The 22,819-nt window shown below is 43.8% G+C and overlaps 1 protein-coding gene across 1 annotated transcript in view; it reads left to right on the top strand.

Moving 5' to 3' along the window:
* Window positions 1-22,819, top strand: part of BRWD3 (bromodomain and WD repeat domain containing 3) — a 1,896,258-nt gene that overhangs the window by 1,421,707 nt on the left and 451,732 nt on the right. Inside the window, exon 33 of the mRNA XM_044057276.1 lies at window positions 18,231-18,284. Within this exon, the coding sequence (XP_043913211.1) occupies window positions 18,231-18,284 (54 nt within the window). The remainder of the gene's footprint in view (window positions 1-18,230; window positions 18,285-22,819) is intronic.

The following is a 22,819-nucleotide window of genomic DNA, read 5'->3' on the forward strand; positions in this document are numbered from 1 at the left end:
TACCCAGAGCCCAGGCCTACGGCTGCTCTTCCTTCCCAGCCTAGGGTAGGCCTTCTCAAGAGAAAACAAAAACATGCATCTTCCAGTCTAGTCTTCCCTAGACTGGCAAGCCTTTTCTCAAGGGATTTTGAATGCTTTCATCGCACTTAGGCCTTCCACCTTGCCTCCTCCTTCCCCAGCATCTCTTATTTTCCCCTCTTCCATCTGCTGAACTTGAGGCCTCTGAGGAAGATGATTCCTCCTCTGATGAATCTCTGGCTTACTGCACTCAGAATGATTCTCCTCTGGAATATGCTTGACCTGAAATGGGTTCCAATGGTGGGTATTCTCTTGCAGAAAACATTTCCTTTGGGGAGACTATCTCCAAAATGATGCACTACTTCAAGTGGGAAGGCTCACAGGTCTCAGAGGTTCATAAGAGATATTATGATCTCTTACAAATTGACACACCTCCTCTTTCAGCCATCCCTCCCGTCTTGCCAGCCTTTCAAGATGCCTTTCTGGCAGCTTCTAAAAATCCTGATTCTCAAACTCCTGCTCCTAAAAGTCCAGACAGATTTTATAAGGTGCCTGAGGACAGTAGTTACCTATATAAATGTCCTCTGCAGACCCAGCTGTGATCTCTGTCTGCTGACAAAACTGCTAAACTACTGCCCTCTACCAATCTCCTCCCTTCAGGTGAGGACAATAAAATGATGGAGAGAATTGGAAAAAAGGTCTACACCTCTTCTACTCTGGCCTTCAGGGCCATTAATTGTCAGACACATATGTCCAAATATGTCCTGGCTCTTCTTTCACAGGCCTCCAAACTACTGAATGACTTTCCAGACTGCAACAAAAACCCTGCTTTCCTCTCTTTTTGGACTGTCTTCTCAGGTTACCAGACATTCCATTAAGTGCAGTTGTGATGCAGCACAGGTGTTTGCTTAGATCAGCAGCATGCGTTTCAGTCCTCATGAAATATACCTGGCTGAGGTTGCAGCCTTTGCCTGAGGATTTCAAGGCAGATTATGGATGTGCCTCTGGTCAACACTGTCCTTTTTGGTTTAACGCTGCAACTCTCTTGAAATCCGTTCAAGAGAAAGGAAAAGAACTTTAGGAGCTTAAACATATTTTTGTCTCCCCAGTTCCTAAATTTCATAGGAGCTACTTTCGAGAACTAATTTTATTAGGAAGAAGACCCGTACACCTTCCCAACAACACAAGACCACCACATGTAGGCAGACACCTCCTCGGTCTCAGCCATATTTGGCTCAAAAAGCCCCATTTCCAAACAAACCAGGTAGTCTGTGACTACCTGGCAACCTCATAAATCCCACTTTCCCAGAGCCTTTCTCACTCCCTTTCAGTTTCGACAAGCATTACCACAGACAAATGGGTCCTGTCCATTGTTCTAAGAGGAATACTACATGACTTGGAAAACCAGTCCTCCCATCATGGGGATTCCACAGCCTCCAAAGGACCCAAATCCACCTTTTCCCTCAAGTCATTCAAGACTTGCAGGCACTAGGAGCCATACAGGAGGTTCCTGCTTTGGAAAGAGGAAAGGTTTCTATTCCAGAATGTTCTTGGTTCCCAGGAAAGCCAAATTTGTTCCAACTCAATTTATTCCTTCAGGTATTCTCCTTTAGGATGCTTATCCTACAGACTCTGTTGCCTCTCTTGTTACCCCAGGTTTACCTGGTTTCTTTAAACATAAAGGATGCATACTTTCACATTACCATCCACCCTCTGTTCAGGAAATTCTTAACTTTTTCTGTTGGTTCTTGTCATTTTCGGTTCTGTGCTTTGCTCTGTGGATTCTCTGCGGCACCAATGGTATTCAGAAAATGTTTGACTCCTGTCTTTGTGTTTTCCAGACCCCAGGGGATTCTCAGTTACCCATACCTGTACAACCAGCTCATTCAAACAGAGCATCCAATCACTTTGCAACAAAACCTTCAAACCAGCATCTCCTTGCTCCTCAGTCTGTGTTTCACCCTCAGCTATAGCACTTCTTCCCTAACTCCGTCTCAGGACCAGGTGTTCCTTGATTGCAAGATAGGAACAGACGTCATGATGGCCTTCCTGCCCCCTTAAAAGGTACAATCTCTGCAGACTCACTCTCTTCAGTTGCTTCCTCTACCTTCTCTGACTGCCAGGAAATTCTTCAGGATGCTAGGCTTCATGGCTTCGGTAATACCACTGCTATACCTTGCCAGACTCCACATACGAAAATTCCAGTGGTACTTGAAGACACTCTGGTCCTAGCATGCTCAGAAGTTTTCCTCCCACTTCTGCCTTGCCTAAAGAAGGAATTGCACTGGTGGATTCACTAAATTTCTCACAACCCAGGACTTCCCCTGCAGCCACTAGCCCCTCTTTAGGAAATGTTCACAGATACTTCAGATCTGGGGTGGCGGGCAACCCTTGGAAACCTAAAAGTCCAGGGCATATGGTCTCCCATAGGGAAGCAGCACATCAACCTCAAGGAGATGAGGGCTGTGATCCTGGCTTTTCAAGCCTTCAGGTCATCTCTCCTTCCAGGTCCTTTGAAGCTATTCACAGACAGCACCACGGTTCTCTGGTATGTGAACGAGCAGGGGGAACAAAGTCCTGCCTACTTGGCAGATTAGCAATCCATGCTTGGGAGACTGCTCTTTAAGCAAAGGTAACTTTATCTGCGGTTTACATCCCATCAGCTCTAAATGTTCAGGCAGACACTCTGAGTAGATCATGACATAAGCCCACAAATGGGTGATCCACAGAGATGTTTTTCTGGACATTACCCACCAGTGGGGTACTCCTCAAATAGATCTGTTTGCCTGACATTTGAACAGACAACTTCAGAGAGTCCCACATCCTGTGGTGTGGAAGATGGACGCCCTGTTATTCTCCTGGAAGGGGATGTTTTCTACACACACACACACACACACACACACACACACACACACACACACACACACACACACACACACACACACACACACACACATTCAGAAAGTCCCCCTGGAAATGAAAAAACAAATAATCTTATTGGTGACCCCCTTTTGGCCAAGACAGCATTGGTTCCCTCCTCTTCTGCAGTTAGCCAAGGGCAGTAATCACAAGTTACCTCACAGGGTGAATCTACTCACACAAGACAAGGGACCTCTCATTCACCCACATCTGGAAACGCTGAGTCTGACCTTGTGGTGATAGGCTTCTGATTCCTTTCAGACACCTTTTTTCTGTGAGCATGCTTTCAGTCCTGCAGGAGGTCATGAAACCTAATGCAAGGACATCCTACTTACCTAAATGGAAGACATTCTCCATCTCGTGCCTTAAGAGACTACATCCATTTTCAGTGGATATCCCATATAGTCCTTTCCTTCTTGTGTGAACTGTTCAGGTCTGGACTGGCTTATTCTTCAGTTATAGCCCATTTGAAAGCCATTTCTGCATATCTGTCTTTGCCTCCCCCCTTGGCTTCTAGGTTAGATACCAAACTTTTCTTAAAACCCATCCTTTCACGTAAGACCTCCCAGGAAACCTGTCCCTCCTCCATGGGACCTAAATGTTGTTTAAAAAAACTGACCTAGACTCTCTTTGAGCCTGCTGCTTCCTCTTCCCTAAAATTCTGCACTTGGAAAACTGTTTTGCTAGTAGCCATTGTTTCTGCTAGGTGAGTTTCAAAACTCCAAGCTTTATTGGCTTCTCAAACTTCTCTGATTTTCCATAGGGACTGGGTGTCCCTGCATACCAACCCATTTTTCATGCCTAAAGTGGTTAATGACTTGTCCTTCAGTCTGTTTATCTACCCACCTTTTTCCCTTCTCCTCAAAACTCCAGTGAGAGGGTACTGACTGCACACTTTAGATGTGCAGACAACTTAGGTTTTATCTGAACAAGACCAAACCCATTAGAAAAGCTGAACAATTGTTGGTTTCCTTTCACCCCAGGGAGCTGAGTAAACCTTCTCTAAACAGACTGTTTCATCTTGGATTTCAAAGGCTATTACCTTTTGTTATCTTTCTCTCAGGGAAAGACTCTTTCTTCCTCTGTTAAGGCCTATTCAGCTAGAGCACTGACCACCTCTGGAGCTTTCTTTAAAGGATTGGACACTGCCTATATCCTAGAGGCAGCTACTTGGTCCTCTGCTCATACCTTCACAGAGCACTACAAACTGGGTACTATTTCCAAATCAAGAGCAGGATTTGCTAGAGCAGTTCTGCATGTTTTTCTGGAGATTCTTGTGCTTCTACCTCCCTTCTCACTCATGAGCTTTGGTATTCTCCCTCTTGTTATGAATATTGCAACATGGGTATAGAAGGACATAGAATAGTTGTGTAAAATCTTACATAACTATAGATGTCCTCAGAAACATTTGGAACCATCTTCAGATCAGTGTGATGACACCTGACTCCCTGGACATGGAGGGAATCCAGATGTCCTTCAAGGATGCATCTGCAGTCATAACAAATGGGTTGTCCTGTCGTCAGGCAGCCCTTCGGTCGGCCGGATTCCAAAGTCTGGGTCCGGCTTCGGCTGATGTCGCACTTCACCCGACGTCATCTCTGCTGGTCTTCGGGTATAAAGGCATCAGCCGACGCCATTTTCCTCAGTCTTTCTTGCCGTGGCGCCAAGCAGAAGCTGTTCGCAAGTGCCGGTCGGTCAGATCCAGAGATTACTACTACCGAATACTACAAGACTTCTAAAAGCTAAGTACCCGTTGGGGACTCTTTCTTGCCTCAGCCGATGTCAGAAAAAGTAAATAACTGTTTAACTTGTGGGAAACAAATACCTCATAAAGATTTCCACTCTTACTGCCTACCTTGTTTAGGCCCAGACCACGACGTAGCAGCCTGTTTAGCCTGTGCTTCCTTCAACCGAAACGCTTAGGCCGGTCGGAGTTTGCTGAACAGTTTTTCGGCTCAGATTTTGCGTACATTATGCCGTCGGATCCTCCGACTACCCAAATTGTTAAAAAACGCAAAGAAAAAGACAGACACTCGCGGTCCGCGGTTTCGGCTGAAACCACGGATGTTAAGTTGTCTATCTTGCCTTCATTCTTGCTGGATGGGTTCGGAGCCGACCTCGGCTCCGACTCGGCCACTCTAAAAGCTCGAGAGTTGGTTCCACCGGCTCGAGGCTCCCCTTATATCCCACAATGCTAGGCGAGAGTTACCTCAGATCTCGTTTGCCGCTACAGCTTCGAGGTTGGTTGTTTCTACCGGTTCCTGGTGAGTGTTAATTTTTCTTGTAAAAATTACTCTTAAAACCCCTTTTAAGTTAATATTCTTTCTTAGTTAGAGTAGATTAGAGAACTTTATTCCCGACCCTAAATTTTTCCGTTTTCTTTCCCAAAGAACCTTTGGTTCTTCCATTGGGCCCTTAGGCCTTCCCTTCCCTAGTGGAGTGTTTGTGTAGTTTATTCTAGTTTAGTGTACTTTAAATACTAGTATTACTACTAAATTTATTGTTTTTTCCTGACAGGGTATAACTTGTGTGTTTGGGTGAGTGTTTGTATACACCTGTCAGTCAGGAAAATGTCAAAAGAAGCAAAGGTCTCCGGATTCAAGAAGTGTGATGCGTGCTGTCAGAAAATGTCTCTGACAGACGCTCACACTTCTTGTGTCTATTGTCTGGGGCCTTTGCACCTGCAGGACTCCTGTGCTGTATGCCATGGCTTCAGCCCCAGGGTCCTGCAGGAAAGAAAAAACAAATTAATTCTTAGAGGCTTACTGAAGCCAGAGGATTCCCTGTCAGTTTCAACAGGGAAGCCCTCTAAGGCATCGAGGTCTTCGGCTCCGGCTTCTGAGCCGAGACCTCAGGTTGCTCAACCTTTGCCTTTATTGGCTCCGGCTGGAGCCGATAAGTCTCAGTCCACAGTTTCTGTGGCTCCCTCGGCTCCGGCCGGAGACGAGGTTATTGAGGTTCCCGTGTCGGCTCCGACCAGACCTTCGGAGCCGACAACTAGGAAGAGGTCTAGGTCACCATCTCTTGGCTCCGTTCATTCGGCTCCAGGATCTCCCCTGCTGTCTGAACGGAGCCAAAGGTCTCATTCCTCTAGGTCATCAAGGCTGTCTGATCATGACCTTCAGAGGGTAGTGAGTCGACTACTTAAGTCCGAGGCACTAGCCCAGATGCTTCAGAGCCCGACTCATCAGTCGATGCCTGCCCCGGTCCATCAACTTTTTCCTCCTTCGACTCTCTTGAGTTCGGAGCCGGGTCGCGTCGGAACCGAGACTGTGATTACTTCGGAGCCGAGACAATTGTCTTCGGCTCCGTCGTCAGCTCCGTTTTCTTCTTTGGAAGAATCTCGGCGCCGGACTTCCCTCGTCGGCTCCGAGGGGGTGAGTGGCATCGGACCCTTGTCCGACCCCCCTCTCCCTCTCGGGCTTCGGGCGCTGGTGAGTTCGGCTCCGACATCTGCCTCGAGCCATCACTGTCGGTGCCGAGGGGTTCTTAGCTCCTCGGAGCGGGGACCTCTGGCTCTGCCTGACAGGGGTGCATTCGAGGTCATGCAGAGTGTGTTAGAGCCTGGCTCTACTCCACAGTCGGCTCCGTCCGCCCCTCCCTCTATGCTGCCTCAGGGTAAGTCGACTCACTCCCTCATCCCGGACCGCAGAGAGCCAGCTCCTCAGGGGACCCTGTGGGATTTCATCCTCTTCGAGGCCTCTCCTGATTTGGCAGAAGAGCCCCTCGGAAGAGGAAGTGCAAGAGGAAACACATTGACTCACCTGAGTCTATCACGTCAGACACAGATTTGGATGATTCTGAGGGTTCCCCGTTCCCCTTCTGAAGATGTCTCATTTGCAGACATTCTGGAGATCCTGAAACAGAGGGGAAATTGGCCAGCCCTCAACCCTTCGGAGGACGAATCTGTGTATCTTGAGGCGTTTGGCTCTCGCCTTCCACCTCCTGGGTGTCCCCTCCCTTCGACCCCCTCATGCAGGTGGTTGCTAAGAAGGCATGGACGGCTCCTGATTCAGTGGACCCCACTCCCAGGAGACCGTCTAAGTTCATCACAGCTCCATCAGACAAGCAATTTTTATCAAAAGGAGTTTCTGTGGATGCTATGGTGGTAGCTGCTGCCACAAAGAAGGAACTGGCTGATCCTTCAGTACCTGTCCATCCACCTAACAAGGAATCTAGGTCCATGGATAGGTACGGAAGCGGATGTTCTCCTCAGCGACATTTACCATGCGTCGCTGAACTACCTGTGCCATTTCACTTTCGCCTTCAAAGGGACTTGATCAAGGAAGCGAGTGAAATGTTAAAGGATCCTACAGCTGCGGGTTTCCAAGAAAAGATGAACACGCAGCTGGCTACCCTTAATTCCATATCCAACTCCTCCATGCGCCTCCTCTCTTACGCGGCCGATGGAGCGAGCAGAGCCAAGAGGGACAGGTGTAGCCTTACGTAGGCACGCCTGGATGCGGCTATGCAATTTTGCGGACCCTTTCAAGACGTCTTTCACGAACTCCCCTTTTGATGGATCATCTGTCTTTGGTCCTCAAGTGAAAGAAACCCTGACTAGGTGCGAGACTGATGGCAAGACCCTTTCTGCCATCGGAGTCCGTTTTTCGACTCCTTCTAGGCCTCACCCCAAAGGCCAGAAGGGTGGGAAGATGTGGTTCCGTAAACAATCTCAAGGGACTTCGCCTGACGACAGAGTCGCTTTCCTACCAAAGGCAGAGGTGGGAATAACAATGGTAGACGCCGCCTAGGGGCAGGGGGGGTCCGCAGAACCAGGGCAATCGGGAAGCCTTTCCTGACAAGCCTTTTCAGCATCCCTGAGGTGTTGCCCGACTGCCCATCTTCGGAGGCAGTCGGGGGAAGATTGTCACTGTACCCAGAAGCCTGGCTATCCCTGACTCAAGACAAATGGGTACAGTCCATCATTTCCGAAGGCTATTCTATCCCCTTTCTTCGTTTTCCAAATCAGTCAAAAAATCCCTTCCAGATGTTCCACCGCTCAAAGGGATATAGCAGCTTTGGAAATTTCAAAACTGCTTGCAAAAGAGCAATTCAGCCAGTGCCAGCAGACCAACAAGGATCCGGAATCTACTCAAGGTTCTTTTAGTTCCAAAGAAAACAGGGACTGGAGACCGATTTTGGATCTCAGTGTCTTGAACAAATCAGTCAAGAAAACAAGATTTCGGATGGTCACGCTGCAATCCATTCTTCCCCTTTTGGGCAGAGGAAACTGGATGTGCTCTATAGACCTTCGGGATGCGTACTATCATATAAAAATGAACAGACGCTCCAGAAGATTCCTCCGCTTCAGGCTGGGAACCAGTCATTTTCAGTTCAGGGCCCTGCCCTTTGGTCTCAACACTGCCCCCCGGGTGTTTACCAAATGCATGGCAGTGGTAGCTTCTCACCTGAGACGACAAGGATTCCAGGTGTTTCCATATTTGGACGACTGGCTTCTCACAGCTCCCACCAAGCATCTCCTTCTGATGGCCAGAGATTATACTTTTCGCTTTGTCAAAACTGGGTATTTCAATAAATTGCGAAAAGTCTGTTTTGTCGCCTTGTCGTACTATTACCTACATAGGCGCAAATCTAGATACTATAAACATGTCTGCAAGGCTAACTCACCAAAGGATATCAGACATTCACAAATTGGTGTCACTTCTTCTCAACAGCAACAGAGTCAAAGCCAGGTTAGTTCTAAAGGTTTTGGGAATCATGGCAACGGCCATACCTCTCCTTCCATTGGCCAGATACCACATGCGAATCCTTCAGTGGATGCTGTTTACTCAATGGTCATACCAGGAACTTCCAATGTCTCACACCATTATGATCACGCAAGCGTGCAAAAAGCATCTCATGTGGTGGATGTCTTCCCCCCAGCTCCTGTCGGGAAGACCATTTGTTCCACCTCCTCCGGTTGCTACTCTGACAACGGATGCCTCCCTGATCGGGTGGGGGGGGCATTATCAGGGCAGGACAGTCCAGGGCACATGGCAACCAAACGAATGCCACTTGCACATCAATGTTCTGGAGATGAGAGCAGTGCTTTTAGCGTTGCAAGCCCTTCAAGACTCTCTTCCCTTGGGAACAATTGCAATCCAGACAGACAATATGTCTGTAGTGTGGTACATCAACAAACAAGGCGGAACCAGATCATACCCCTGTGTCGAGAAGCACTCAGACTGTGGCAATGGGCGATTTCTTCTCAGCGTTTTCGGATAGCAACGCACATCCCGGAAGTCCAATCACATTGCGGACAAGTTGAGCAGAGCTATACTCATGCCTCACGAGTGGTCTCTGAAAGACTCTGTAGTGAGAGAAATTTTTCTCAAGTGGGGTCAGCCTTGCTGCGATCTTTTTGCTACTCCCCAAAACAGCAAGTGCAGAGAATATTTCACTCTATTCCCTTTACCAGGCCAACCCAGCAGAGACGCTCTAGTCCAAGTTTGGCCCGGGACTTCTGTATGCATTTCCTCCTTTCCCACTGATCTCTCAAGTAATACAGAAAGCTATCGCTCAGAAGGCCTCATTGATCCTCATTGCTCCTTACTGGCCTCGACAAGTGTGGTTCCCCTTTCTACATCGATTTCTTTTGGAGCGACCGTGGAATCTGGACCTAGTTCCAGATCTTTTGATCCACCAGTCGGGTCAGTTTCATCGCTCCCTCCCCTCTCTGAACCTCACTGCTTGGTTCCTCCAGTTCCAACCGTAGCCAGGCTTCCTCAATTATCTCACTCTGTTAGAGATATATTGATAGCTTCTCATAAATCTTCCACTAGGAAGATTTATTTGAGTAAGTGGAAACGTTTCTCATATTGGGCACAAGGAAAGGACATAGATCCTTTCACCGCTTCCATCCAACTAGTCCTTGATTTTCTAGCTGAACTCTTCCATGCAGGTTCATCTCCATCTACACTTAAGGTTCAATTGGCAGCTATTTCTAATTTCCATGTGGGTATTTCTGAATCTGCCCTAATGTCCCACAAACTTTGCAAAGCCTTTTTGAAAGGAGTTTTTCTTCTCAGACCTCCTATAAGAAATCCTCCTTCTCCTTGGGACCTAAATTTAGTTCTTGCTTCTTTGATTCTTTCCCCTTTCGAACCTGCAGCTTCATGTTCCTTGAAGGTATTATCATGGAAAACTCTCTTTCTGGTGGCTATCACATCAGCTAGAAGGGTTTCAGAACTTCAAGCACTCAGTTGTCGTCCTCCTTATCTTTTGTTCCATAAGGACAGAGTATCCTTACGAACTAACCCGTCCTTTTTGCCTAAGGTGGTTTCAACATCAAATCTAAACCAAAGCATTGAACTCCCTGTCTTTTTTCCAGAGTATTCCAATAGGTCTGAACAAAAATTACACTGCCTGGATGTTCATCGTCAATTGAGGTACTACTTGGATAGAACAAAACAATTCAGAAAATCTGATCAGCTGTTTGTCTCCTATGCGGAAAGCAGAAAGGGACTTTCAGTTTCAAAGGTATCATTATCCAGATGGCTAACATCTTTGATTTCCCTTGTATATGAAATTAGACACCAAAAACTGCCTAATAAACCTAAGGCCCATTCCACCAGAGCTTTGGCTACTTCTTTAGCCTTCCAAGACAGACTGCCTATTGACACCATTTGTGCAGCGGCTACTTGGGCTACTCCTCACACTTTCATTTCTCATTATAAGTTGGATTTAGCTTCTAGGCATAGAGCTAACTTTGGTTCCACTGTTCTCAGGAGTCTGTTCCGTTAGGCCACCCGGGACAAGGTGCTAGGGACGCGGTCCCATCCAGCAAGAATGAAGGCGAGATAGACAACTTAACATATAGAAGTTATGTTCTTACCATAACGTTCCATGTTAGTTGTCTTCTTCGCCTTCTTCTTGCGTCCCACCCTCCTTCCCCCTGGCCTGGACAGACCTAGAGGAGTTGTGATTGTGACCTCTCTTTCTACCACCTCTTTCTTAGGCATATGCTGTTGTGCATATTTCCTGGATCAGGATATAGGTCACCCTTCTTTCTTCCTGTTGTTAGAGGTGGACTCTGTTTAGAGTTATTCTGTTACTATTATAAGCTGGGGTTAGCTTACAAACGAGATCTGAGGTAACTCTCGCCTAGCATTGTGGGATATAAGGGGAGCCTCGAGCCGGTGGAACCAACTCTCGAGCTTTTAGAGTGGCAGTCGGCCGAGGTCGGCTCCGAACCCATCCAGCAAGAAGAAGGCGAGAAGAAGACAACTAACATGGAACGTTATGGTAAGAACATAACTTCTATTTAAGCAAGCCGCGAGTGTCTCGGTTTCGGCTGAAACCGAGAAAACGGGTCAATCTTCAGCCGTATCCATGACTACTACTGAGGCTCCTGCTATCTTAGTTGAATCGGCCTCTGAAGTTTTGCCTACTACTGTGGTTCCTAGTGAATTATCAGACACCATCCCTTTGGATGTCTCTACCCCAGCACGTGGTGCTGCTAGGCCTCCTGCAGCCATGTCTATAAAGGCCTTTGCCAGGGCTAAAGCAGCCAAAACTGTTAAATCAGTGCCTGTTAAGCCCCCCTCACACAGGCCCACTTCTAGTTCACAAATGCTTACTCTGGCAGAGAATTTAATCTCCTTAATTAGGGGATGCCAATCTCACCCAGACAGGGCCTCTCAGCCTCCAGAAAAGAGACCTAGAGCAGAGCCCCCCGAGCCAGTGTCCTCTGATGATTCTTCGGATGACTCAGACATTACAGATCAGCCAGAGGCTCCTTTTTCTACTTATGAAGATTCCAATGCTGAAGAATCCATTCCATCTGCCTCTCCACCAGAGGAATTTTCCTTTGGGGAAACCTTACATGCCATGAGAGAACAATTCCAATGGCAGGGACAAGATTTCTCAGATTCAAGAAAAAGGCTTAGGACCTTTCTGCACTTACCACAACATAGGCCCTTAGCTATACCTCCATTTCTGCCTGTTGTGAATGATGCATTTAATGATGTTTGCACTGCTCCTGATACTTTACCTCCAGCCCCTGCCAAACCAGATAGATTTTACAGGGTGCCAGACACTCATCACCACCTATACAAGGCCCCACTTGCAGATCCTGAGACTATATCCCAGGGGCCTAAGGCAGTAGCTTCGACCTCAGCAAAAAACCCTCTCCCTTCTGAAAGGGAATCCAGGTCCTTAGAGAGATGGGGAAAAAAAGTTTACACCTCTGCTACTCTCTCAGCTAGAGCTTTAAACTGTCAGTTTCATATGATCCAATACCAAGAGTTTATGCTTGATCAGTTAACTAAGAAGCTGTCCTCTGATGACTCCTTAGATAAGAAATATGTTTTAGAAATGGTGAATAACATTCAGCAGGTTAGTAACCATTCTTTAAAATGTGGCTATGATGCACTGGAGGCTTCATTTAGATCAGCCATGACTGGCACAGTGATAAGAAGGCATGCATGGTTGAAAGAACAGGTCTTGCCGGATTATGTTAAAACAAAGCTGTTAGATGCTCCTATGGATAAGGCCAGTCTATTTGGTACCCTGCTCAGCAAGTAATGAAGAAAATGGAAGAGAAGGCAAAATCTGTACAAACAGTTAAGGATTTCTTACAGGTTCAGCCCCCAAGGTTTAGCAGGAACTGGCCTGCCAAAAATTGGTCCTTTCCAGACTCCTCAAAATCTCAGAGGCAGGAATAGACGCTCTAGGGGCAGAAATCAATCCAGAGGAGGTGCCTACAGAGGACACCAGTGGCAAGGCAATAACCAGCGAGGCACAGACACAACCACTGCCACTGCAACAGGACAATCACAGTGACTTGGCTCTGACACCGCCTACCAGGGAGCAAATAGCAGCACCTTTAGGCGGAAAGTTAGCCTTATTTTCGAAAAATTGGCACTATATCACAAAAGACAAGTGGATTTTGTAAACCATAGACCAAGGCTACAGGTTCCACTTCCACACCTTACCAGTAAAAAGAGGAATGCCAAACCTACCTCCAAATCAAAAAACAGAAGCTCTAAAGCAGATAGCTCAATTAACAAAGATGAGAGCTGTGGAAAGAGTACCAATAACAGAACAGGGCAAAGGATTCTACTCCAGACTCTTCCTAGTACCAAGATAAGAGAAAAGTTGGAGACCTATTCTCGACCTGTCCGTCTTAAACACATACATCATTGTCCCAAAATTCAAAATGCTGACCCTACAGCAACTTCTTCCCATGCTGGGCAAGGAGTGTTGGCTGGTAACTCTAGATCTCAAGGAGGCATACCTGCACGTCCCCATACGACCAAATTGCAGAAGATACCTCAGATTTCTTGCAGGATCAGAGCATTATCAATTCTCAGCATTGCCCTTTGGCTTATCTACTGCCCAGAGTATTCACAAAATGCCTGGCATCAGTAATCGCTCATTGCAGGCTACAGGAATCCAAATTTATCCATACCTGGACGACTGCCTGTTACAAGCGGACAACAAAAGCAAGCTGATAACAGATTTACAAAGAGTCATTTGCTTACTACAAGCCCTGGGATACACAGTCAATTTAAAAAAGTCAAGACTGATACCATCCCAGACAAGAACATTCTTGGGTGCGGAATTGGACACAGTAAAACAAATGGCATTCCTAACTGCAGAAAAACAAGAACAACTCCCTCTTTACTTCTTGGCATTAACAAAGCAGAACAAACTAACAGCAAGAAAAGTACTGCAGGCCTTGGGCTTCATGGCATCATGCATAATCCTGGTCCCCCATGCCAGACTGCATATGAGAAAGCTACAGTGGTACCTAAAGAATTTATGGTCTCAACACAGACACAGCTTAGAAACCGAAATCCCACTAATCCCATGCCTGAAACAAGAGTTCCTATGGTGGGCTCAAGCATGCCAGTCAAACCCAGGCTTGCCCTTCCACAACTTTCAGGCAAACCAAACCATCACAACGGACGCCTCAGACCTAGGCTGGGGGGCGCACATGTTGGACAAATGCATACAAGGATTGTGGACTCCAGACCAGCTGCACCTGCACATAAACCAAAAAGAAATGCTGGCAGTAAAACTAGCAATCCAGAAATTCAGACCATTCCTCAAAGAAGGCCATTTAATGATAAGGACAGACAACACCACAGTCATGTGGTACATCAACAAACAGGGAGGCACTCATTCATACCCCCTATGCAGAATGACTCTGGACCTTTGGAATATGGCTCTGAGCTACAACATCCAGTTACAGGCAATATTTGTACCGGGAAAAGAAAACGCCCTAGCAGACATGTTAAGCAGAACCACCTCGGATGCTCACGAATGGATGCTACACCCGGACATCTTCAAGGCCATCACAAAGAAATGGGGAATGCCACAAATAGACCTATTCGCATCCCCACTCAATCACCAGCTCAAAAAATTCTGCACAAGGACATACCACCCACTTGCATAGAAGGTGGACTCTCTATCCTTCAGTTGGAAAGGCCTGACAGCATATGCATTCCCACCTCTTCCTTTGATGCACAAGGTACTACTGAAAATCAAAGAGGAACGTCCAAGGATAATTCTGATAGCTCCGAATTGGCCAAGACAACACTGGTATTCATTGCTGAGGAGCATGTCTCAGGGGAGAATGTGGTCAATACCCCTGATGCCTTTGATGTTAATGCAGAACAATTACAACATCATGCACCCAAACCTAAAAACATTGCAACTGACTGCCTGGAACATCACATAACAGCAACTAACCCAGACTTATCCCAAAGGGTTAAAGACATTATCCTTGAAGCCCGCAGACCTTCAACAAGAAGGAACTATGCAGGAAAATGGAAAAGGGTTGTCATTTGGAGTACTGAAAGAGGAAAAGATGTGTCGAACATAGATATTGCTAACATCCTGGAGTACTTGGCAGAGCTTCTACATACAGGCCTGTCCTATTCCTCCATCAAGATACATGCATCAGCTATTAAATACAGCCTCGATCAACCTGTCTTTTCGCATCCTCTACTCAGGCAGTTCCTCAGAGGGATCAAGAATGTAAAACCTCCTAGGAAACCACCATTACCAGCATGGGACTTGAACTTTGTGCTAGAAAAATTGACACTTCTTCCATTTGAACCAGCAGCAACAGCAGATCTTCAACACCTATCATGGAAAACTGCTTTCCTACTGGCAATTACTTCAGCAAGGAGGATTTCGGAACTACAGGCCTTAATGGCAGTACAGCCCTTCCTAATCTTCCACCAAGATAGAGTGTCCATGAGAACTAATCCTACATTTATGCCTAAGGTGGTATCCAGAGTGTCTTTAAACCAGGCAATCCACCTACCTACCTTCTTTCCCAATCCACAGAACAGGGGGGAAAGACTGCTGCATACCTTGGATGTACATAGACAGTTACGCTACTACCTGGACAGAACCAAAAGTAACAGAAAAACTGACCAGCTTTTAGTAGCCTATGCAACAGGAAGGGAAGGAAAAGCAATTTCCAAACAGACAATCTCCAAATGGATAGGAAATTGCATAAGATTCTGTTACTCCTACCATGGAAAACCAATTCCACAGAACATAAGACCTCATTCTACAAGGGCTACAGCCACTACCACAGCTTTCTTACGAGGAGTGGCAACCAAGGACATTATTGAGGCGGCTACTTGGACCTCCGTGCATACATTTGCCAAGCATTACAATTTACCTCTATACTCTAGATCCCGAGCAGGGTTTGCCACTGCTGTATTGCAAGGGATCCTAACTACACCATAATTCTTCTTCCTCCTCCCCTAGTTTGGCTATGGTATTCTACCCATTTGTTATGACTGCAGATGCATCCTTGAAGGACATAGTACAGTTTTGTACCTACCATAAATGTAGATGTCCGAACAGGATAGCATCTGCAGTCAGGATTACCCACCCTCCTTCCCTCTGTGGTACTCCTAGGGTATTTACCCTCCTAATAGCTAGCTGGGGGGGAGTCTCTTATGGTGTATTTGTTTGTATATATCTACATACATGCTTATTTTTTGTGTTTGCCTTCTACTATTTTGGAAACATTGGCATTTATCCAAAATTTAGCTTTCCAAGAGGGCAACTGGCATCTGGGGCAAGAAACACTGAGGAAAATGGCATCGGCTGATGCCTTTATACCCGAAGACCAGCAGAGATGACATCGGGTGAAGTGCGACATCAGCCGAAGCCGGACCCAGACTTTGGAATCCGGCCGACCGAAGGGCTGCCTGACGACAGGACAACCCATTTGTTATGACTGCAGATGCTATCCTGTTCGGACATCTACATTTATGGTAGGTACAAAACTGTACTTTCCTGTGGCACATCCACACAGAGAATCTTGTATTACGTCTGCCAACCAACGTGAAGATTCTGTCTACAGACTATGGATTATGCTTGGGATTTCTTTTTTCAGTTAACAGGTTAAGGCAGCAGATTTTCACTGGCAAACTTACTTTATGGTAGTTTCAGGGATGCGAAGATGTTAACAGATCCCCCAACAACATTCCAAAACTTTCAAACCACCCTGAAAATTAACACAAACAATGCTTATGGTGATGTGGTGTATGAAAATACAAGGACCAAAATCTTTTCATCTTGGTCAGGCAGTTCAGATTGGGGGATGAGCTCTGCATCGTAATCTGCAGCTTCCAACAGTGCATGTTCCAGGTTTCCAGAATCAGCTGGGAGATGCTTAGAGTAGAAAAATGACTTTGTATTGCTACCAAAAATTGGTTCCAAGATTTTTTTAACAGGTAGCTCAAATGTGGATTTTTTAAGAAGGGAATAAATTTGTCATTCTTCACAATGATCAACTCAAAAGTTTGTACTTCACACCGGAATTAAAGATATTTACTGAAGTCCTCAGAGTAAATGACCAGCCTAATACTTGCACATTTCCAATGTCCCAGATGACAGTGGTGTTTGCAAGTGCTTTCTGATGCAGCAAGAGGACAGAGAATTACATTCCCATTTAATATCCCTCATTTTGTTAGCTTGGGGACTAGAATTTTGATTTGCAATGGCAGCTGGTATTCCCCATGAATTTTAAGTATTTTAAAAATAAGCTCTGTGGTCTGATGCAAGAAAATCTTAACATGTAAAAAGGAGAGGGATTTGTTGATTTTGTCAGAAAGTTTAGACCCCCCCCCTTAAAATGTGGGGTTGGTGGCTGGCATAATGATTAAGGTGTTTACAGACACAATGTACAGAGTTTGATTCTCACATGAAATAGTTTGCTAGGCTTAAAATGCTCCACAAGAGCAGCTAGCCAAGTAGTAACCTATAAAATGTCCCATACCAAGCTTTCTAGAACACTAGCTACTTTTTTAGTTTTAGTTGTATAGATTCTCATTTCTGCAATGTCTGTCTTTGATCAGTCCCACAGACAGCAGCTCATCTTTTATCATGGCTTTTATCAAAGGAACGTTTCACTTAAGGCGCCCAAAAAAGATGTATTTCTTGGAATTTGAACTGTACATTGGAGAAGTTAACTTTATTGTGTCTTACCCAGCAGATACAAGAGTTAAATTATCTACTGTGGTGCATTGTTACTTATTGTAATTTTCATAACACCAATTGATTTAATAGCCTAGTAATTCCATTAAAAATATCAGTCCAAAATGACTTACAACTACCAGTTAAGCACTTCTGTTTCTTACATATTTTCAGAATTTCATCAGAACTGAATTGCTTAAAAAAAAAACTCCACTTATATAAGGGTAGAGAATCTAGTACCATCCCACTTAAAAGATGTATACACACAAATTTAAATTATCATTTACTCATAAAGAAATAGCCTACTACAGTTGCTTGTTCCACTAAAGTCCTTATGAGGTATACAATGAAATAAAGCACATAGTAGTAGTGACTTCTTATGGGAGATTAATGTACCAACCAGGGTATGAAGGAAAGCTGCCATTATTAATGTACACAGGGACTAAAGAGCAGCTTGTGAAATATCTGCCTAGGAAAGAGGATTCACAGAGTGAGTAAAATCCAAATGTTATGATTTGCTGTTAGAATTACCTTTCATGGAGGATCTCTTATAGTGAATATCCTTACACACAGCTGTACTTTTTATTTTCCTTTGTTGGGAAAGTACTGAGTTGGGGATGGCTCACTCTTAAGCAGTACAGACATTAACTTGATGGCAGGACAGTTGAAAGGCAGGAGGCACTAGGACCCTTGGGTAAATGTTGGGAATACACTGCTGATGAGCACTCCCTGTAGGTTATGCTGTTCAGGATAAAACTCCATAGCAACTGAGAAACTCAAAGCTTTGCAGTTGTGATGCGTGTATTCCAAACTAACCTTTATTTTGATTATTTACTTAGGAAGTGGAACCTGAAGTGGACTCTGATGCTCCTGGAACTTCTGCAGGCCGTATAGTAAGTACACATATTCCCTTTGTTCGAATGCTTGAAACCTTACAAAGAAAAAAAAATCAACTTAAAAAGCTGATCATGATGATAGCTATTGTTTTTGTTTGGGGGAACATAAATGGTTGGATCAATGTGTTGATTTATTTTTTGACTCTGCCTCTGCCCTACGTATTTTGTCCTATTCCATCCTTTCCATACACTTCCATTTGTTTCATGTCTGCATAGGTCCTTCCTCTTGTCATGTACCACCTCCCCAGCACTCCTTGTAAATAGCATGGGCATAGCTAGATGCACACCTTGTGTGTTGCAACATACAGGTTAAACATCATTTACTTATTTTCTTCAAAGCAATGATCTAGAGTTTAATTAAACTGTCATATTTGTTAGACAAACATAGAAATAGTGCATTACTTTATGTATTTTTAATGTTGCTTATACTTTTACTTTGCGCAGTGTTTGGATTCAGACACTTACACATAGAGTAACCGGCAATTTTTTTTTCAGAATGCCTGGGTGAATCATTTTATTTTTTTTATTTTGCTTATGGCTCTCATTTAAAGATTTTTAATAATGTAAAGATATACTTTCCAAAAGTAAACACTTACCTGGATTATAGGGTACAGGCTATATTTTGAAAGTTGGTGTGTAGTTCAAGACTTTTATGTCCCTAGAGGACAGTACATCCTCTGGGAAAAAAACTCCTTTTTGTTATTGTTTAATCTTTTTTTTAACTGTCATTCTGCTTTTCAGTGTACCACACTGGACATCCATAATTGTCCTTTCTCATCAGATCATTATCACTTTTCTGTTTTCATCAGTAAAAAATTTCCAGCTCCTCAGCATTGGCATTTTTCAGAAAACTGATCATTTCTTTGGCAAAATTATCATGTCATATTGTATGCAAGTGTGTCTTGCATACTTTCATAACTTCACTGCTTTGATTACTACATACTTTTTTAATTAGGCAAAAGTCATGTCCTAAACAGCTGTAGAGCTTGTAGAATTTGAAATCCGGATGAAAAAAGCCAGTTGATTCCACTGTATAAAATACCTTTAATAAAGCCAAACAGTGCACTAAAGTGGCTTAACCCCATAGCAGGTTTTTTTTTTTTTGATTGCAAAATGGAATATAAAAATATTTTGTTCATGCACTTCAAACAATAAATATATTTTATCATTGTGTGTTTACTTCCATCATTTCACTAATATTTTTCTAATTATGTCAAATCAATGTCTGTATCTGTTCAAATCCATGTTGATCAAACATATCACAAAGCTCATAGGTAGGTACTAGGCTATCAGCCCTAGGGCCCATACAAGCCTAGCCAAAAAATGTACCCTGGCTTTCGCCACCCAAGAAAATTATTTTCCTGTGCCCCTGTCGAGCAGAGCCACAGAAGTGATCCCCGGGGTGAATTTCCCATTTCCTATCCAATCATCAAGATTTTTCTTGAAGAGTGCTAATGAGGAGCTCTGTTTGAAGAGTGAGAATCTAACCCATTCAGAAATTTAAAGCAATATATAACCCCTGAAGGAACAATCCATAACCTCATCCATTCAGTGAAATAAGGGCTCTGCATTTTCAAAATTTGCAGTTTAGTAAGTTTTTGGCCTAATAATTTTTCATTTTGTAATAAGTGTCTTCATTAGCTCACTGATTTATGTTTGAATTTAAATTTGTGTGTATGCATCTTTTAAGTGGGATGGTACCAGATTCTCTACCCTTATATAAGTGGAGTCTTTTTTTGAGCAATTCAGTTCTGATGAAATTCTGAAAATATGTAAGAAACAGAAGTGCTTAACTGGTAGTTGTAAGTCATTTTGGACTGATATTTTTAATGGAATTACTAGGATATTAAATCAATTGGTGTTACGAACCTTGATTGTTGTCTTTCACAACTAACAGAACAAGAGTGCTCGTGCTTGAATATACACAACTATTACAAAAGTTGTAATTCTGAAGAAAGGCAATCCACTTCTATTACTTTTACAGGTATAAAGGAGAATATCATCTTTAGGAAAGTATGAAAGAATAATCACAGTTTAGCTTGTGTATGTTAAACTTAAGCCCAAGAAAAGAGAAATCAGTTAGCGGAGTAGCATTCACACAGGAATTAATGAGAAAGGAAAAAAGAGAGTTTCTGAGAAGTGAGAAGCTGGAGAGATACTGCTGTTCATATTGGTGATAAATTACATTAGCAAACCTGTAGGAGGGGGCATATCAACAACGTTGCTGTACGCAGATGATATGGCATTACAGGCAGACTCTGAGCAAGAACTTCAGCAAAGGATAGGGGAATGGAAAGTAAAAATGAAGGCACATGGAATTAAACTAAGTACAGATAAGACAGTGGTAATGGTAACAAATAGGGGAAATCAGAAAAAGCTGGGAATTGATAGGGAGGATAGTGGAACAGGTTACAGCTTTAGGCATCTGGGAGGCTGGTTGAGGAGAAGGCAAGTCTAAAGGAAGAAGTCAAAGCTAGAATCAGAGGAGCCGTAGCCAACTGGCACAGTGTGTCAGGTGTAGTATATGATAGAAGAATGCCAACCAGTACTGCTGTATCGTGCAGAAACCTGGGCAGTAAAGGCAGAGCAGTTGAGGAAGCTAGAGGTGATAGAGATGAAGTGCCTGAAACGAGTAGTAGTATGCACTCTGTGGGACAGATGAAGAAAGGAGGACATAAGAGCAGAAGCCAAAGTAGTGCCAGTTGCAGAAAAGATCAAGGAGAGCAGATTATTGTGGTTCAAGCACATGTGCGCAAAAGCAGTAGCTAATCTGGTGAAGAAGGTTTGGGACAGACAGAAAGAAGGTAAGACGAAACAAAGGCATACAGCAAATTGTGAGAGAGAAGATTTGTGACTGTCAGGCATGAGTGTCGACGAAGGCAGTAGTTGGGCATTGAGTCAAGAGAGATGGCGTCAGTTAACATGACACACTGAACTCATGTAAAAAAATGGGGAAAAAGGGGGTTGGTGATGAGGAAGAAAAGAGACTCCATTCTGTTGAACATGATGATATAATGTGAGTTAAAGATAGAGAAAGGTGGAAGTTAGAATATAGTAGTTTGGAGATCACTTTTACAAAGAGGACTTTCGTTCCTTCAGTTGCTTGGTGAGTCTAGTTGAGTTTAAAATGATGGAGTTGTCCTAGAAAAACAGAAGGATGATGTGGAAATTTCTGTGTAGGACTTTCAGTAGTTGTGCTGTTTTGAATGTTGCACAGTGACGTAAGATGAACATATTACAAGTTTGTAGCGAGTTAATGCGTCATTGCTGTTTACGGGTTTCATGGGTAGGATGCATGGGGAAAGCGGCTGTGTTATTTTATTGACTGAAGAATATACGTTTGTTAAAAGAGACTAAATGTGAGTAGCATTGAAATGATTCTGACTGAATGATCGATGTTCCCTAGGAGTCATTTAAAGAATGGGAAATAAATTTTAACAGTACTAAAGATTGTAATGTTTGTTTTGGAAGGGGTTGTCTATAAGGTAATTGTTAAACCAGAGAGAGATTTGAGTCAAGACATTTTAGAATAAGTTTTCAAGTTCATTTACTTTTAGATCCTCTTGAAACTGAAGATTATTGAACAAAAAGGATTTTAAGATTTGGATTGTCAGTAGGATGGTTGTTGATGAAAGTGGAGAAGAGTGTAGGACCCAGGATAGCATAAGGCTGTAACAGGAAACTCTGCAACGTAGTTTTTGAACAAAGTTTTGGAATGAAAGCCTATGTGAGCAGTTGGGTGAACTGATGATCAACTAGGTTAAACTCTTTTAAGGTCTGCAAAGATAGCATCTGTGTAACTACAGACATCCATATTTGAAAATATGTAATTAGTGGACTGGTTGAGAATACTGTTGATGGGGCAGATAAGTAAGACGCTATGGTGTAAGAAGTTAAGGGCACATTATTCCTGATGTAAAAGAAGTTAACTCAAGGTTTTACTAAGAAAACAAAAGAGACAATGGGTAATATTTAACAGGAATGGGTATTGGTGTTAAAAGAGAATTTGAATTGAATTACTGTAAAGTAAGAGTTTGGTGTTTTGTAAATGTGTGTTGCATAATAGAATGTTCATGTTATCAAGATGATGGAAATAGAGGTGGTATTGAGTCTGCAATTAGGCATATTTTTTCTAGGCATATGTCTTAAAATCCTTGATGGGCAGTACATGCTGACAGGGTCACAGACATCATCATTCAGCATAGATGTAAATATTTGACATCTTCTCTTGTTGAGAGTTGGTGCGTCATTTTTAATGTTGTACACTTCATAGTAGTAGTTAAGGCCAGTAATAGTTTTGGGTACATAAAAGCAAGGTTACTAAGAATGTGGGGTATCATGAGGGTGGTATTAGGCAAGGTGCACATGATCTATGGACTTTCTTGATTTTAATTCCCAGAGTCTTATGAACTTGTGAAAGGCACACTAAATGGTAGCCTAACTGGATAACCAAGAGCCGTGAAGCAGCAACAATTGACAGCTGTACTAATGTCACCCTCTTAATGGAGTCTTGATTTTGTTTATAGATCCCT

Source organism: Protopterus annectens, chromosome 15.part0 (assembly GCF_019279795.1).
Source record: "Protopterus annectens isolate FY-2018-M chromosome 15.part0, PAN1.0, whole genome shotgun sequence".
NCBI lineage: Eukaryota > Metazoa > Chordata > Ceratodontiformes > Protopteridae > Protopterus > Protopterus annectens.